The 17,781-nt window shown below is 55.4% G+C and overlaps 1 protein-coding gene and 1 pseudogene across 2 annotated transcripts in view; one reads left to right on the top strand and one right to left on the bottom strand.

The window, feature by feature from the left end:
- KLHL26 (kelch like family member 26) overlaps positions 1 to 17,375 on the bottom strand; it is a 28,161-nt gene extending 10,786 nt beyond the window's left edge. The window contains exon 1 of one of the 2 annotated variants that reach the window (XM_060296921.1): positions 17,248 to 17,375. In XM_060296921.1, coding sequence (XP_060152904.1) covers positions 17,248 to 17,324 — 77 coding nt within the window. In that variant the 5' untranslated portion in view covers positions 17,325 to 17,375. The remainder of the gene's footprint in view (positions 1 to 17,247) is intronic. The other variant, XM_060296922.1, reaches the window with a different exon arrangement.
- LOC115865561 (U6 spliceosomal RNA) lies at positions 14,331 to 14,424 on the top strand (annotated as a pseudogene).
- Positions 17,376 to 17,781: the final 406 nt, after the last annotated feature.

Here is a 17,781-nt window from a genome sequence, read left to right as displayed (position 1 = left end):
ATTTACCAAATACCATTTCTGGGGGCTGAAGATGGGAAACAAGCTAAACACCCTTTAAGGAGGTACAAAGGGCTGCCCTCCAGCAGAGCACGGAGGCCGTGCATACTCTGAGCGTTAAAACGCTCCTCTGCTGGAGTTAGGACACCCCGGCCCAGGAAGCCCTACAAAGCCCATAGCACTTCTGCTTACAGGGTGTGGAGCCCAAGTTGCACCAAGGGGGTAGGAAACAGCCCCTTTCTGCACGCCTCATCCTGTCCCAGGCGCTCCTCCTCGTGCCCCCAGCAAGGCTCATGGTACCTCACAAGGCTGGTTTCCTCCTCCCATCTCACCGGTGGGACAACTGTCTGTGAAGCCCCCACCGCTACCCCACACACACCTCACAGCCTCTGGGGAACTCAGGGAAGGAGGGAGGAAGCCGGCAGGGGCCAGAGTCCCCAGCCTGGACAGAGAAGCAGGCTTGGCTGGGCGGAGGTGGGCAGGAGGAAGAGGGAGGGCCAGGGCCTGGGACCGATGACTAAGGGAAGGACCCATTACTCAGGCCGGCCCAGACAGGGGGCGGCTGGCGAGGCGGGGCCCCGGGCCCCCAGGAAGGCGGCAGCGGCAGCCCTTGAGCTAGTCCGAGTCTCCAGACGGCCACCCAAGCCACAGTCACCCGCGCTGAGTCATCGGAGCCAATGCGTCAGCAGCCGGGTCAGGGCGTCTCTGGAGGCCACTCACTGCCTCCCCAGCTGCACCCTCAGCCTGGACCTGGCCTCTGACCATGTGCCCCCCACTGTCCTGACCCCAACCCCCGTGCTGTGTCTCTCTACCACTGTCATCAGGCACCCCCAGCCATGTGCAGTCCCGTGCTGAACAAGGGAAACAGCTGTTGCCTCCCTCTGGATGTCCCTGCACGGGAGCTGACAGCCAGTGGGACTAGGTGGGGTAAATGCCCACCTGTGGCAGGATCCCCACAACCTCCAGGCGTCCCCAGCCTTCTGAGCCCATTGCCCATGCTGTCGCTGGATCCTTGCTGGCGCCCCCTGTGTGGGCTCCTTCCTGCCCCCCATTCTTCATGGGGTCACCCCCCAAATATACCACCCCCCAAATATCCTTGCCTCAGGGCCTGCTTCGGGGGGACCCAAGGCAGGATGGCCTAGTGAGGGACAGCCACAGGAGGTGCAGAGCCACACCAAAAGTGACAGAGCCCCGCGACAGCGGTAGGGGCTGCCTTGGGAGCAGCACTTGGCGGGGAGGGCGCTCCCCTCCTCCTGCCCTCGCCCGGCTGCTGGCCCTGGTCTCCACGGTCGGTTTCCCAAGCCCACAGGAGAGATATGAAGCCCCGGAAAGTTTTTTTCACTGGAATGTCCAAAAAAAAAAAATGGGAAAAGGCAAGACCAAGAAAGAATTTCATGGAAACATTTCTTTGGGGTTTTGTAAACTCCTTTCCCACCCCCACATGGAGCCCAAAGCTCAGGCCAGAACAGAGTCTGACGGTATTGCCCCTTTAACATACTGTTCTTACATGCAAATTCCCTCACTTCCCCTCAAAACAGAGAGCACTTCCACTTTCAAAGCCAATTTTGGTTTTATTGTCCATGTGGCTCGATGGAGCACAGCAGCGCAGTGCAGCTGGTTGGCTCACACCCCAGCTGATGCAGTACCAGGGAGCTCCAGGCCATTCCACCTTAGGGTCCTGGGTGCATCAGCAGGGAAGACGCTGCACTTGGGCTGACAAAGGGAGATAGAGACCCAGAGAGGGGGAGAGAGACCCAGAGAGAGAGAAAGAGACCCAGAGAAGGGGGACAGAGACCCAGAGAGAGGGGGACAGAGACGGGGTGGGGGGGGAGACAGAGGCTGGGGGATGGGGATGGGGCTCTCTAGCTGCAGATGGAGAAGCGCCGGCAGCCCACTGGTGACCTCCTATCCAGCCACACTGGAAGCTTCTCTGGCTTCCCCTTCCTGCCCGCCTCAGACCCTTCACAAAGCAGGCTCACTGACAGAGCACATGCTGGGCACAGCCCTTCACGAAGAACTTCATGAATCCCTGGCCAGCCCAAGAGGTCAGTGCAGCAAGTGTCCCTTTCAAGATGGAGAAACTGGACTTCCCTGGTGGTGCAGTGGTTAAGAATCCGCCTGCCAATGCAGGGGACATGGGTTCGATTCCCTGGTCTGGGAAGATCCCACATGCCGCAGAGCAACTAAGCCTGTGCACCAGAACTACTGAGCCTGCGCTCTAGAGCCCGCGAGCCACAACTACTGAGCCCACGTGCCACAGCTACTGAAGCCCGCACGCCTAGAGCCCGTGCTCTGCAACAAGAGAAGCCACCACAATGAGAAGCCTGCACGCCACAATGAAGAGTAGCCCCTGCTCACCCCAACTAGAGAAAGGCTGCGCAGCAACGATGACCCAAGGCAGCCAAAAATAAATAAATAGATTTATTTTTTTAAAAAGATGGAGAAACTGAGGCCCAGTATGCCCGCCCCCCCATGGCTGCAGGCAGCTCCAGTACTGGCTCCTGCTTCCCGCTCTACTACAGCCTGCTGACTCTGCCAAGGCCACTGCTCTGCCTTCCAGGCACGCAGCTCCATGGATCAAAGGTGCGTCTGAACCAAGGTCCCACATGTCCCACAAAGGCAGACACCCCAAGCCACTGTTGCTGTGGTTACCACAGTATTTCACAGCTCTGGGTACTATGCTCCCAGCCCAAAGGATGGAGTCACCATGTTTTGGCACCTGGCAGTAGCCCTTAAATGCTCCGGCTGGCCAGCAGCCCCCATGCTCACGTCAGCACGCTCTCCCCTGGGGCTGCTCACCCCAGGCCGGCTCCGCCCTCCTCACCCCCAGACAGCCGCAGCCCCACGATAAGGGGCAGCTCCTTCTGAGATGCCTGCAGTCCTCTCGCAGGGCTTGATCCCCGGGCACGCTGGGGAGCAGATGAAAGAGCAGGGCTCCAATGTGGACAAGTGTGGAACCCAGGAGCAGATGAAGGTCCTCAGAACAGTGTCCCAGCAGGCCTGGAGGCCAAACCACTGAGAGAGACTGGGGGGCACAGAGACCCAGAGAGAGAGAGAGAAAGAAGAACATCTGGCCAGGGCTCCAGATCCCATGTGCCCCTGAGCCTGGGCTCTTTCCACAGCATCAGCTGAATTGTTTATTTCTCCCTCCTGGTCATCATACTGGTTACTTCCTACATCTTCTGCGATAATTTAAATCAGGATGCCCAGTGCCAAGGTGGATCTGCGCACCCCAAGCCAGGCCGCCAGGCAGGGACAGAGCTTCATCCACTCCTTCCCACCTGCTCTGCCTCATCCAAGAGCTGGGCCGTGGACACGTCTAGGGCCCACTGCGAGCCCACCCTGGGAGCACGTCGCCCACAGAGATGCTCTCCCTGAGCCCTGCAAAGGGGCGCCAGGCCACGGTTGCCAACCTCATCTTCAGAGCATCACCAGGCAGGGCCACCTCCCACACGTATGTCTTTGGCTCCTGCCTGTCTGTGCCTGCAGTGCAGTGACAGGGTGATGGAAGAGAGGCGGTGCTGGGTGCTGGGGAGTACCAGCAGGAGGGAACCATGCAACCTGCCGGCACCCGGGACTGGTGGCTCCTGAGAACCCCCACATGACAGCCAGGGAGGTTGAGGGTCCAGAGGGTGGTAGGGAAGGCAGACAGGTTCTAGAACCCACGTCCACCTCAAAAGAACCATCATGACTCCTCCCAAGGACCCAGAGAGGTGACAGGAGCAAATTCCTAGGGGCTGGGAGTAGAGGCAGGGGTGTGCCTGGCCCCACAAGTCACCAGCCTCACAATGAGACCCCACCAGCCGTCCCCAAAGCCTGGCTGGGATCCTGAGCCTGGCGCCAGACAGCCTCACTCAGTGCTGGTTCCACTCAAGGCAAGTGGAACCACCCGGTCAGCTCCGTCATCCCGCCCTTCTGAGACAGGGACAAACCGCGTGGATTCCCCCACTCCCACAATACTCACTGGGTTACAGCCAAGAACTCTACAGGTATGGCCCACCCTCCCACAAGCAGAAGGCAACAATGACATCAAACTCCATCACTCTCCTGCCTAAGCCCCCTGTGGCTCTCCCACAGTCTTGCTCCTCAGGGGCCACGGTGAGCCCAGTGCCCCTGAAGCCCAGCTGTGACGTCTTGCCCAGGCTCTCTGCCCTCACCCCAGCCTCTGACTGGTGCCCCAGGGAGCCCAGGACGTAGGGATCTGGCCACTGCTGATGGACGAGAGGACCCTGTAGGCAGCACTTCCCCAGTCCCAGACCTGCCCAACTCCAGCAACTTCTCAAGGCTAGGAAGATGGAAGGCGGACACCCAGACCCTCCTTCCCTCATCAGCAAGCTCTCTGCCTCCACATACCCCCACCCCTCCCCATCCTGGCAAGCGAGCACCCACTCCATGCAAGACTGTGGGCCCGGGGCAGTGCCAACCTGGTTCCCAGCTCGTCTCTCAGTGGGCAGCCTGGAGAGGGGTATACCACTATCATCACCATCTTACAGATAGGGACATTGAGGCACAGAGAGGTTCAGGCACCCACCCAAGGCCACACAGCACGTAAGAGGCCTGGCCAGTGTCGGTCTCTCTGTAGCCCCAGGTGGATGGGCCCCCTGATCACCTCCATGATGCAGACGGGGAGACTGAGGCTGGGAGAGCTGAGACCACTCACCAGGAAGGCCAAGCCAGGAGGTGGACGTGGAGCTGGACAGTAAGTAGGGCAGGATGTGGCTCCTCAGTGGCAGCCAGGGCAAGGGTGTGGACTATCCCACTAACCCTCCAGCTGTTATGAGGGAGGTAACCCCATTCTGCCAGGTCACAGTGGGAAAGCCCCACCCAGGCCTCACACCTCTCTGACCCCAACCCAGCTCTAGTTGTCTTGCCTGCGCATCGCTCCATCTGGTAAACCATCCATCTGTTTCCAACCTGTCTCCTCGAAGCTGCAACAGGAGACTCACCAAGCAGGGAAGGGTGGGTTCTGTCTCCTGCTGTGTTCCGGCACCTGGCACCATGCCCAGCACGTGCTCAGAGCTCAGTCACACTTGTTGATTAAATGGCTGGATGGCTGAGTGGGTGGGTGGATGAGTGGATGGATAGATGGGTAGATGGATGATGGATGGATGGACAATGGGTGATAGGGTAGATGAACAGATGAATAGACAGATGGGACAGATGGATGGATGGTTGGACGGAAGGATGGGTAGATGGATAGACGGATGGAAGGATGGATGGATGGATAGGATGGGTGAGGTGGCAGGTGGCTGGCTGCTAGGTGGCAGCAGTGGCTGGCGCCTGACTCCTATCTCTGCTTGTTGCAGGTATCTGCTGCATGTATCTGCTCTGTTACCCCCTCCATGGAACCTCCTGGTCCAAGTCCTGGGACTAGGTATGTTATCCTTTGACTGGGCTCAACCAGGAAGCCCTCGGCAGGCTCCTCTCTGGGATGTCTGGCCTCCACACTGTACTCATGCTATTCCCCGTGTTGAAGGGCCAACTCTTTCTGCCCCCCACCTCCACCCCTCCTCCCTATGTTGCACTCTCAAGCCCACTAGCTCTTCCACGCTCCTCTATCACTTTCCCTTCCAAGCCTTCTCGAACTAGAAGGTCTCCCCCATGACCTCCCTTGCCTTCATGGACCAGCCAGGGTTCCCCACAGCCTCCGTGACCCCTCAAAGCCCAGCCAGGGCCCCAATGCCAGAGGCAGAAAGGGCTACTACTAAGCAGGTCTCAGGTTGAAGCTTCGCCTGTTTTGTTCCCACCCACTGACAAGAGGCTGATCCCAGTAAGAGCCCATCCCCCCACATTATCCCTGCTGCACTGGGCTTGGAGATGGGGCCACTTGAATGAGCAAAACCCCTTCACTCTACAAATTAGGCAAGTAGGCATATGACTGCATGGCCCCAGAACACCGCTCGGAAACCCTGTGAGAATCCAGCACTGCAAATGCCAGCATTTCAGGACCCAGCCCAGCTGCCTCCCCTGGCAGGGCAGGTATTGAGGCTCTGAAAGGGACAGTTCCACCAAATGGCATGTGCTCATGCCCAGTGGTGCCAGGCCATTTGCAGGCAGACACAGTATGGGTATGGCGCAGCAAGGACCTTCCAACAGCAGCACAAAGTCAGGCATCAAGAGGGTCCTCTCACGAACATCTTCATTTTAGGGGGTGCCAACATCCCTTCTTTCTTCTGTTAAGGGCCCCCTGTTTTCCTCAGGGAACCTCCTTCACTCTCAGCCCCAGTGGTAAGGATCAGGAGACGCACTCCTGGGCTGAAAAGGGAGAATTCATAACCCAGCCTGGCCAACCAGAGCCTCCCAGGCCCGCAGCCATGCTGACTGAGCCCAGGATAGGCAGTGTGACCCATCTGACCCAACCAAAACCTTCCCTGGGACTTTTGCTGGAGCCACCAGGATGGAAACTTGCCTTCCCCCTAGGGTTGCTGGGATGATGGAGAGCAAGGTGAGGTTGCCTTGCCCAGCCAAGAGCTAAGAGACGCGAGTCACAGGTTCCAGAGGAATCATCTGAGCTCTGAATTTAATGAATATAAAAACTGGAATTCTCCCTGAACTTGTTTTTTATGTGAACGATAAACTTTAATTTTTTAACTGAAGGCAGTGAGTTGAGTTGAGTTTCTGGCTCTCGTAACCAAAAGGGGCCTTCAATGTCAGAAGCCTCTGATCTGGGGCTCGAATTCCGGACGAGCCTCTGGAAAAACCACTGTGGAGTTAATACTTCTCCAGCTACCACCTCTCCCTGCAATGCACACTGGCTTCCTACCCTGGGAATGGGGACAAGGAAACCTCACTGGTTGATCTGCAGGTGAGTGGGTGGTGACCAGACCCAGCCCGAGCCCCGCCCGCCCGTAAAGAGACAGCCCAGCCATCTCCCTGTGAAAGGTCAGCAAGCTACCCATGCCCCCTACTGTGAAGGTTCAGCAACTCTAAATGCTAAAATGCTGGAAGCACGCCTAAGGCTGGAGCCGCAGGGCAGCCCAATGCCATCAGCCTTGGCAAGGAAAACACCACCCAGAGTTTCTGCAAGTGACTCACGTGGTGCATAAACATTTGTGTGTTCCCAACCTCCCTGCCTTACAGCCCACGGGCTGCCATTACCCCTTGCACAACTGAGGTGGGGAGAAAAGAGAGAGAGCAAGAGAAGCCCTCCTAGGATCGAACAGACTTCACCAAGCCAGCACACAGTTATGACTTTAACTATAGTCCTGGAAGTTTTCCAAGTTGAGGCTGCCTCGGGGGTCTGCAGCAGGGCTCCCCTACATGACTGTTCCTTCACGGGCATTTTGGCACCACCACCCCCCAAACCCTCCCTCAGGAGAATGTCCCACTCTCAGCTACAGTCATGGAAGATTCCGGGTGATCACGTCTCCCTGCTGCTGCTTCCTCCGGCAGACTGCTTCAAATTCTAACATCCCTTTGAGAGGCGAGCTGTCCGGATATCCAGCCCAGCCCAGCCCAGCCCAGCCCAGCCCAGCCCGCTCCTGCTAGGATCCTGTCTTTGACCCCTGTGGAATTTTGCAGTTGTGGCGTCAGAAAACGTCTTCGGCCTCGATCCTTGATCCTCGGGTGACCCCCTCTTGAGGCCTTTAAAAGCCCAAAGGTCCACCCCTCAAGATTTCCTCCAGGCTGAGCGTGTTCAATTCCGGAAGCTGCTTCCCTCATAGGAAAGGTCTGCGATTCCCCAAAGGTGCCGGTTACTTCCTCCCGAATCACAATAATTTCAGTATGCGGCGAGGTGGTCTGCGGGAAGAGCTCAGCAGCGGGGCTGCTCGGCGAGGGGTCTGAAATCACGCTGGATGCGCCCCAAAACCCACTCCGCCAAGGAATGTCAGGGAAACGCTCTCATAGCCATGGGGGATGAGTTCTGTGAATCCTGAGCAGCCCTCTCTGAAGGGAAACGGGAAAGGGGCGGGGAGGAGGAAGGGACTGGAGACTCGGGGTTAACAAGTGTTAAGAGCCCGTCTGCACAGCTGCGGAGCGGCTACCACAGGAGGAGGGTGGGTCGGCCCGGTGGGGACCCAGCGGGCCCCAGCCCCCACTTCCCCCGGCAGGCAGCTGGACAGGGAGTGCGGCTGGCCCTTTCCCCGTCTTCAACACGGCGCTAAGATCCTGTCCTTGAACTAAATGGAGCTCGTGCAAAAGGGTGCTGACCACACTGGCTTCTCTCTAACGGGGCTGATTCACTGACAACACACCTGTGAGTCTCTGTTTCTCTACCCGGACCCTGCCATTAACAAAAATCAGAAGAAGAATAGTGACCCTTGCTTGGCTGGCCATGGAGGGCCGTTCCAGAAGCCTCCCAGTCAGGCCAGCTCCCCCTGCAAATCCATCGTAGATTGTATGTAGAATATCCGCTAGACTGTATCAGAGCCTCCACAGTGAAGCCCTGCCTGCGGGGAGCACACATTCTAGGGCACACAGATCCTTAAGAACACAGAATGGACCATGAGCCTGGGGCAGAGGACGAAGAGGGGCAGACAGGGGGAGTCATGGTGGACAGAGTGGCCAGGCCCCAAGGAGGCAACACGGGAGTTGTGCAAAGCTCTGGGACAGGTCACCCCAGCTGAGGGAGGGTGAGCCCACGAGGCCCAGGAGGGGCACCAGCCTGCTGTTGGAGATGTGGGCTGTGGAAGCATGGGGGCCCGTAGGCGGGCAGGGCCTCGCCGTGGGGGCCAAGGGGATCATGTGGAGAAGTGAATTTTGTTCTGAGACTGTTCTGAGAGTGAGGAAGCCCCCGGCAGGTGTCAGGCAAGGGACGGCCTGGTCTGATACCTGCCTTGGGAGGGTCCCGCCAACTGGAGGTGGGGGGACAGCAGCCAGGAGGGCAAGAATCGATGGCAGCTCAGAGCCAGGATGAGGTGGAAGTGGAAGAAGGGGCCGGATGGGGATGTGGCTCAAAGATGGAAGCAACACAATGTGCCAACAGATTAAAGGAAAAGAGAGCAAATAAGTGTGCACGTGGTGAGTGCTCTCAAGGAGGTCAGAGAGGAGAGGCAGGAATTGAACTGGGAACGACCAGGTCCTGGTTGTTAGAAGACCAGGGACCCTCGAGCAAGGACAGGCACGAGGACTTTCCAGAACAGAGGGAGGACTTTAAGCCCTCCAGGCCAGGTGTCCATGTCTGCTCCCTGTCCCCACTGTATGATCTCGGGCAGCAGAGCCTCTCAAGCCAAGTGGGGCCTCATCCTCCTGCCTGACGCGTCCTCCACCAGCACTCACTCTTTGGTCCACAGCAGAAACCTGAGAGCTGGTGACTCCCAACCTGGCTGCCACCATGGGTCAGCACGTCACACAAGTTCAACCTTGTATCTTCCCCAAACCCATGCCTACCTCACCATCTCCACGCGCCCCCCTCAGCCCAGGCCCCCTCATCTCCTGCCAGAGGGATCCTTCCAAAACACGAATTTGACCCAGGTGCCCCCTCACCCAAATCCTGCACCAGCCCCCAGTCTCCCCACTCCTCCCTCTCACCCTCTCTAGCTCCTCTCTGCCCTCTGGACCCCTAAAAAGCCAGGCTCCTCCCCCTCCAGAACCTGCACACGCCACTTGCCTGTACCCAGAAAACAGGCCACCTCCCGAGACTCCCTTCCCCCAAGCTGATGGCACTAACCTTTAGGCTCTGCTCAACCTCATTTGTAAGGAGACTCTCAGAACCTTCCGGAGAAGGCAGGAACCTCCAACTCAGCCTCGGGACATTTTATGGCAACCGTGGGGAAATGACAGCCCAACTGCTTCACATGCTGGCACATAAGTGTCCCACACAGGCAGAGCCCCTCTGTCTGGGTGTCCGGGGGCCCATATGCCCAACACCAAGCGCAGCAGCAGGCACACAGGAGGCATGTGACCATCGACAATCGCCAGGGGAAGAGAAGGGTGTCAAATGAGTCCCATCCACAAGAGGAAGGAGCTGGGGATGCCGAGAAGTCACCCTCCCTCCTCCCCCTTCTCCAGGGCCTTCAACCCTAAGTCTGAAACATGCCCCAAGACCAAAGGGCAGGAGTGCAGAGAAGCCCCACTTTTAAAGTGTCTGGGGGGGAGGCAGGCGCAAACCTCCAACCTGGCCCCTCTGAGCTCTCGCATGAGGATCGGCAATAAAAAATAACCAGTTAAGGAAAGTGGGATGACACACTACGGCTACTCCCTAGAGATGGCGCAACGATAGCAGAGGCTAATAACGCCTTTCTACCCCGACAAGAAGGCCATCCCCGAGGGGTCACAGCTACCGGATGGAAGTGGTTCAGCTATGAGACAATCAGGCTGCACAATTCAGGGCGAAGTGTGCAGTTTTCAGAGCAATTTCACATCCTGAGCTCAAGGGACCCTACCAGTGAGAAGGTGAGGAATGGGGCACCTCACTCCCAGAGAAGGAGCTGGGCTGCGTGACCCAGCCCCCCAGAGCACCTCTGCCCAGCACTCTCTCCAGCTTACCCCAGACTCAACTGCCCCACCCCAATACTCTGCCAAGACCCACCAGCTCATGCTCTACACTCTGTTCCTAGGTGCCAGGTTCACATGGCAGCAACTGTCCTCTCAATGCTGCAGAAGCAGCTCAGACTTGACATGTTCCATTCTCCCACTGGCCCTGCCACTGTCCCTCTCATGGCCACCAAGTAATGATACTACCATCCTCCAAACTGCTCAAGCCAACAACCACAGAATGAATGCTTGTATCCCCCCAAAATTCAAACATTGAGACCTATTCCCTAATGTGATGGTATTAGAGGGCAGGGCCTTCGGGAGGTGATTAGGTCATGGGGATGGGGCCCTCATGAATGGAATTAGTGCCCTTATAAAAGAGACCCCAGAGAGCTCCCTAGACCCAACCACTATTTGAGGACTCAGCAAGGAGGCCGTGTCTATGAACCAGGAAGTGGCCTCTCCAGACACCAAATCTGTCGGCACCTTGACTTTGGACTTCTCAACCTCCAGAACTTCAAGAACTAAATTTCTGCCGTTTATAAGCCACCCAGTCTATGGTATTCTGTTATGGCAGCCCAAACAGACTAAGATACCAACTTTCTCCTCCCAACCTGCCACATTGGCTCGTTAGCAAGACCTGCCAAACACCCCATGATCCCTTCTTGGTCCATGCAGGCACAGCGGACAGAATGCTAACAGCTTCAGGACCGCAGGGCAACATTGCCACTTCCACACACACACACACACACACACACATGTGCAACATGCTGGGTGCCCTCTGAGCATACCTTCACCCTAGTTTGCTTCTTCCCAGCCACCCTGCCCAGTGGGTCCGGGGTCCCACTTCCCGGATGAAGACTAACACACAGAGGGTTGCAGATGTGCCCAAGGCATGCAACAAACATGTGGGTCTGATGAGGTGCCTGATGTCACCAGATCTCCCAGAATTCCTAGGAGGAGCTGAGTTCCTGTCTCTGAAGGGTCAAATTCCTGTCTCTCCCTCTCAGCTGAAGAGAGGATGAGGCCAAAGGAACAAGAATCGTCTCAGAAGGCCAAATCATTGCCCAGTCTTTCACACAGGGGTTGGGGGGATGGACTCTTCCAGAGCCTCAGGGATTAGTGGAGACAATCTAGGGTGCAGCCAGAGAGGGCTTGTTAAGAAAGTTTAAACAAGCAAAGGCCACCAAGCCAGGAGCAGACGCCTCAGCTGAACTGTGCCAAACCCACTCACACTGTGTCCCAGTCACGACTTCTCAGAGAAACACCTGTGACCGGCGTGGCCCTCACCCAGATACTCCTGCCTCGCCCCACAAGAAGCAGTGTGAATCAATGAGACTGGGCCCCATCCAGACACCTTTAGGAAAGATGGGCAGTGAAGAGAGGATGCCAAAGGCCCAATGTCTGAAGAAACTTCGTGGCGAGAAGGTTCTTCCAGAACTAGGCAGGCCAGGTACCTCACAGCGATGGAATTTTAGCTGGGGAGGTGTGACTCCTGGGAGAGTTCCTCCACGCCCTCACAACACACTGTAAACCTCCTCTCTCTCCAGAAGCCTGGACCCCCTCAAGGGCCTGAGGTGGAGCTGAGAGGGGACCTGCTGCAGAACAAGTTTCTTTTGTGTGAGTGAGCCTGCAGTTAGGACCCCACCTCCCCTCAGCAAGCGCCCAGCCAAGGCAGCCATGCTCTGTCCATCCCAGAGGTTCGGCTTGGTCATTAACGACCATCTCTACTAGGCAACGGGTTTTTTGTTGATCCCTCGAGATAGGAAGGAAGGAGAATAAGCTTTTCTCTTTCTTTTTTCCCCCTTGGTTGCAGAAAAGTGAAGTTGGAACAAACAAGTTATGTAATGCTGGGGGCGGCTGGGGGAACGCAGTCCCTCCTAAGGACAGTTTTTCGAGTTGTGGAACCGTTGGAAGGGCCAAGGGGAAGACAGGAACCGCCCCCACCCCTGGCCAAATGACAAAACCCTTCATGGGACAAAAAGGCAGATGCAGGCACCACCTGGAAGGCTGGAAAACCAGACTCACAGACAGGGCCAGCCTCCCCCCATCCCTGGCAGGCCCACAAGTCTCCCCGAGAAGGCAAGGGACAGACCTGACCACCTAGAAGGGACGTCCTACCAGCCAGATTACAAGCCCTAGAGAGCTTTTCCACACTCCATTCATCCATCCCTCCCTCCCAGCCATATTTCCTTTTTTTTTTTTTTTTTTGGTTGCTCCAGGTCTTAGTTGCGGCTTGTAGACTTCTTAGTTGTGGCATGCGGATTTCTTAGCTGCAGCATGCGGACTCTTAGTTGTGGCGTGCATGCAGGATCTAGTTCCCCAACAAAGGATCAAAACCGGGCCCCTGCGTTGGTACCGCAGAGTCTTACCCACTGGACCGACCACCAGGGAAGTCCCCCAGCCATATTTCTTGAACACTTCTTTCCTCTGGGCTGCCCGTGCTCCAGGCATACAAGACCAAGACTACACGAGACAGACATGCTCTCTACCTTCAAGGTACTTCCACTAATAAACACACCAAGTAGTGTTGGGTGGTGACTGCATGTTCAACATGTTCACACAACAGCCATAGGACCCAGCAATTCTGCTCCTGGTATATACCCCTAAGAACTGAACCCAGGTGTTCAGACAAAAACTTGTACATGCATGTTTATCGCAGCATTACCCAAAACAGCCAAAAGGTAGAACCAACCTAAATGTCCTTCAGCTGGTGAACGAATAAACAAAACGTGCTATGTCCACACAATGGAATGTTATGCAGCCATAAAAAGAAATGAAGTACTGACACACGTTACATTGTGGATGAACCTCGCAAACATTAATATGGAGTGAAAGAAGCCAGACACTGAAGGTCACATATGGTACGATTCTATTTATAAAACAGGTAAATTTACGGAATTCCCTGGTGGTCCAGTGGTTAAGACTCTGTGCTTCCACTGCAGCGGCATGGGTTCCATCCCTGGTCGGGGAACTAATACCTTGCATAGTCGCGTGGTGAGGCCGAAAAAAAAAAAAGGTAAATTTATAGAGACAGAAAGTAGATGAGTAGGGACTTGCCTGGTGGTGCAGTGGTTAAGAATCCGCCTGCCAATGCAAGGGACACGGGTTCGAGCCCTGGTCTGGGAAGATCCACATGCCGCAGAGCAACTAAGCCCGTGCGCCACAACTACTGAGCCTGCGCTCTAGAGCCTGCGAGCCACAATTACTGAGCCCGTGTGTCACAGCTACTGAAGCCCACGTGCCTACAGCCAGTGCTCCGCAACAAGAGAAGCCACCGCAATGAGAAGCCTGCACACAGCAACAAAGAGTAGCCCCCGCTCACCGCCAACTAGAGAAAGCCTGCGTGCAGCAACGAAGACTCAACGCAGTCAAAAATAAATGAATTAATTTTTTAAAAAAAGACAAACCAAGTAAAAAATGGACAAAAGATTTGAAAAGACACTTTACCAAAGATCTGAATAGCCAGTGAGACCATGAAAAGATGTCCAACATCGTTAGTTATTAGGGATATGTAAAATGCAACCAAAATAAGATACCAACATACACTTAGAATGGCTAAAATTAAAGACTGGCCACGTGAAGTGTTGGCAAGGATGGGGAGCAGCTGGAACTGTTGCACATTGCTGGTACAAATGCAGTTATGGTTCAGTCACTCCAAACAACTCAGCAGTTTCCTGAAAAACCTACAGTGCAGAGGGACTTCCTTGATGGTCCAGGGGGTAAGACTGCACTCCCAATGCAAGGGGCCCGGGTTAGATCCCGGGTCGAGGAACTAGATCCCACATGCATGCCACAACTAAGAGTCTGCATACATGAGTAAGAAGTCCGTATGCTGCAGCGAAGATCCCGCGTGCCACAACGAAGACCCAGCGCAGCCAAAATAAATAAATAAATATTTTTTAAAAAAACCTATGGTGCTTGCTTCGGTAGCACATATACTAAAATTGGAACTTATCATGGCCCCGGCACAAGGATGACACTCAAGTTCGCGAAGTGTTCCATATTTTTCAATCTAACCTCAAAAAATAGGAAGCAAGGGGCTTCCCTGGTGGCACAGTGGTTAAGAATCTGCCTGCCAATGCAGGGGAAACGGGTTCGAGCCCTGATCGGGGAAGATTCCACATGCCGCGGAGCAACTAAGCCTGTGCGCCACAACTACTGAGCCTGCGCCCTAGAGCCCGCGTGCCACAACTACTGAAGCCCACATGCCTAGAGCCTGTGCTCCTCAAAAAGAGCAGCCACCGCAATGAGAAGCCGGTGCACCGAATGAAGAGTAGACGCCGCTCACTGGAACTAGAGAAAGCCCGCGCACAGCAACAAAGATCCACCACAGCCAAAAATAAATAAATAAGTAAATAAATTTATTTAAAAAAAATAGGAAGCAAAAGTACAAAGATTCAATGAACAATTTTTTATATTTTCTGGGATGGGGAGGCCCTACTTGTTAAGAACCTCAATTGCTAAGGTGAGGGGTTATGCTACAATGTGCTTCACTGATTTCCTCTGCCTCTTTTGCTCTGTTTTATTGCAACCCCTAAGTTGTTCATCACTCTAGTATTTGTAGAAAGGTGTTTTGTATTTTGCCACATCATGATAATAATAGTCCCGGTTTGACTGGCTGGTTTATAAGTTTGAATACAAATAAATAAAAGATCCATTTTACCCTGAAAAAAAGAAAAAAAACTTAAACCTACACCTACCATAGGACCCAGTCATTCCACTCCTAGGTATTTACCTGAGGATGAAAGTATATGTCTACACAAAGATGCATACCCAGATGTTCACAGCAACTTTATCTGCAATTGTCAAAATGGAAACAACCCAAATGTCCATCAACCAGTAAATGGATAAACAAATTGTGTCCATCCATTTAATGGAATAGTAGGCAGCAGTGAAAAAAGAACGAACTTCTGATACTTGTGACAACACAGATGAAACTTCAAAAATATTCTGTTAAGGGACAGAAGCCAGACACAAGAAGCCACATATTATATGATTCCATTCATGTAAAATTTCTAAAAAGACGAAACTACAGAGAGCGAAAGCAGATCAGAGTGTGCCTGAGGCCAGGGGTGGGAGAAGGGTTGACTGCAACGGGCTTGAAGGAATTCATTGTGGTAATGGACGCATTCTGAAAACCTGGATTGTGTTAATGGGTACATAACTCTATAAATTTATTAAAACTCAGTGAGGAGACTTCCCTGGTGGTCCAGTGGTTAAGACTCCATGCTCCCAATGCAGGGGGCAATCCCTGGTCAGGGAACTAGATCCTGCATGCCGCAAAACCCCACATGCTGCAACTAAAAGATCCCTCATGCGGCAACGAAGATCCTGTGTGCCGCAACTAAGACCCGCTGCAGCCAAAAAAACAAAAAACTCCAAAAAACTCAGTGAACTGTTCAGCTAAAATGAGTGAACTGTACAGCATGTAATGAATTATACCTCATTCTTGCCCCAGGTTATCCCTAGCCAGGGCTCAAAGCAGGGACTAGGATTCACTGTCCCTTACATGCCACCTCCTACCAGTCACCAAATCCTGTCCACTCTACCCCCTGCATGTCTTCCCAAATCCCCTGATCTCTCTTTGCTCCCCACTACAGGCCTCCAAAGCCCAACTCATGCACCCGGACCCTCAGGCCTTTCTGAGGCACACGAGTATTAACCATTTCATCATTTATCACACTGACGGAAATTATTTGCTCCCATAAGCTCACCAGCAAGAAAAAGTCCGAATTTCTTCCTTGGTCACCGAGGGTAGCAGACTGTCCTGGGGGACTGGGATGAGAAGGTCTAGATTACTCTGGCCTTGTGCAATGGGAAGAGGGAGGGAGGTCTTACATCCTAAGATCCCCCCTTTCCCTCTGAGAATCCAGAACAATGCATAAAAATACCTTCAATTGCTATGCCAATTCTGCGGTTCAAACAACCAGTCTCAGGACTTGTCCAAAGGGAAAGGGGGCCTCTCTCAGACCAAAAGGGGTGAATTCTTCCACCATGATCTGAGGGCAAGACCATGCTTCAAGTTCTTTTCCCTGGGGGTGAATGGGATTTACAACCCATGGGGCTTGGAGGGAGGAGCCACAAGGTCGGACCCTTCTCATGTATTTTTTAAACCTTCAGCGCTCTCTCACCATCTTCAGGCTTCCCAAGACCCATTCTAGCCCCCCAGGACCCCTGGGACCCCAAGACCTCTCCCTGCCAATCAGGACTCACTGGGACCCCCAGGGCCCCTCAGCTCCCTCTCTCAGGTTCTCCCTGGTCCCTCAGGCCTCTTTCAGGCCCTTGGGTTCGCTTGAGCCTCCTACTCCCAACCTTCTACAGTCCTCACTCCTCCCAGGTCCCCTCAGCATGTCCTCAGGACCACCTTTAGGAACCTCAGGGTCCTTCAGCACCCTCCAAGAAGCCGTGGGCCTCAGCCCTCCAAATTCCCCTCAGCCCCTCCTCAGAGTCGCCCAGACAGCCTCAACAACCTCAAGACTTCCTATAGCCCCTGCTCAGGACCTCCCTGCCTCCCAGACCCCTTGGCATCCCCAGTTCCCCCATGGCCACATCACAGTCAGGAGCCCCTGGGTTTCCTTTCAGATCTCCACACCCTTCAAAGCCCTCTCAGGCCCCTAGGGCCGCATGCAGACGCCTGGAGGCCCTGGGGCCCCCAATCCGCCTTCGGATGACCCGTGAACAGCCCTCAGTCCCCTCAGTACTCCATAGCCACCTAAAGTCCGCAGCCCCCGTAAAAATCCTCGAGCCTGCCCAGGCCACTCCTCCAGGACTCCCCTTAGGTCACTCCAGCCCCGGGGCAGGTGCAGGCCCACCCTGTGGGCTGGTTCTCACCTGTTAGGGCGCTCGGGGCCCGGGCCCGCGCGGAAGCCGCCGCCACCAGCGCCACCACTGCCACCGGACGCCGCCATCTTCTCGCCGCCGCCACCGCGCGTGCTAGTGACGGGAACCGCGCGCGCCGGCCCGGGAGACTAAGTCTCGGGGGGTGGGGCGGGGCCTGCTCTGCGGAGGGGCGGGGCCCTAGGCGAGGGGCGGGGCCGGGTCTGAGGAGGAAGCGGGTCCTGGGCTGCGAGGGAGCGTGGTCTGCGGATGCGCGGGGGAGGGCAAAGGCAAGTGCCGGTTCTGCGGGAGGAGGGGGGGTGGGGCCTGGGGAGAGGGGCGGAGTCTGGGACGAGGCACGGTCGTGGGTCTGAGGAGGGACAGGAGACTGGTGGGACAGGGACAAGGGGCGGGGGGGCATAGTCTACGGAGGGACGTGGCCCGAGTAAGGGGAGGGACCTGTCTGGGAGAGACTGGGCAAAGGAAACCTGTGCGTGTGGGGGCGTGGCCTGGGGGGGCGAGGAATGAGGCGAGGGTGAGACGCAGCTA

The sequence above is a fragment of the Globicephala melas genome, chromosome 3, assembly GCF_963455315.2.
Source record: "Globicephala melas chromosome 3, mGloMel1.2, whole genome shotgun sequence".
In the NCBI taxonomy this organism is placed as follows: domain Eukaryota; kingdom Metazoa; phylum Chordata; class Mammalia; order Artiodactyla; family Delphinidae; genus Globicephala; species Globicephala melas.
This window is presented reverse-complemented; position numbering and strand designations above follow the sequence as displayed.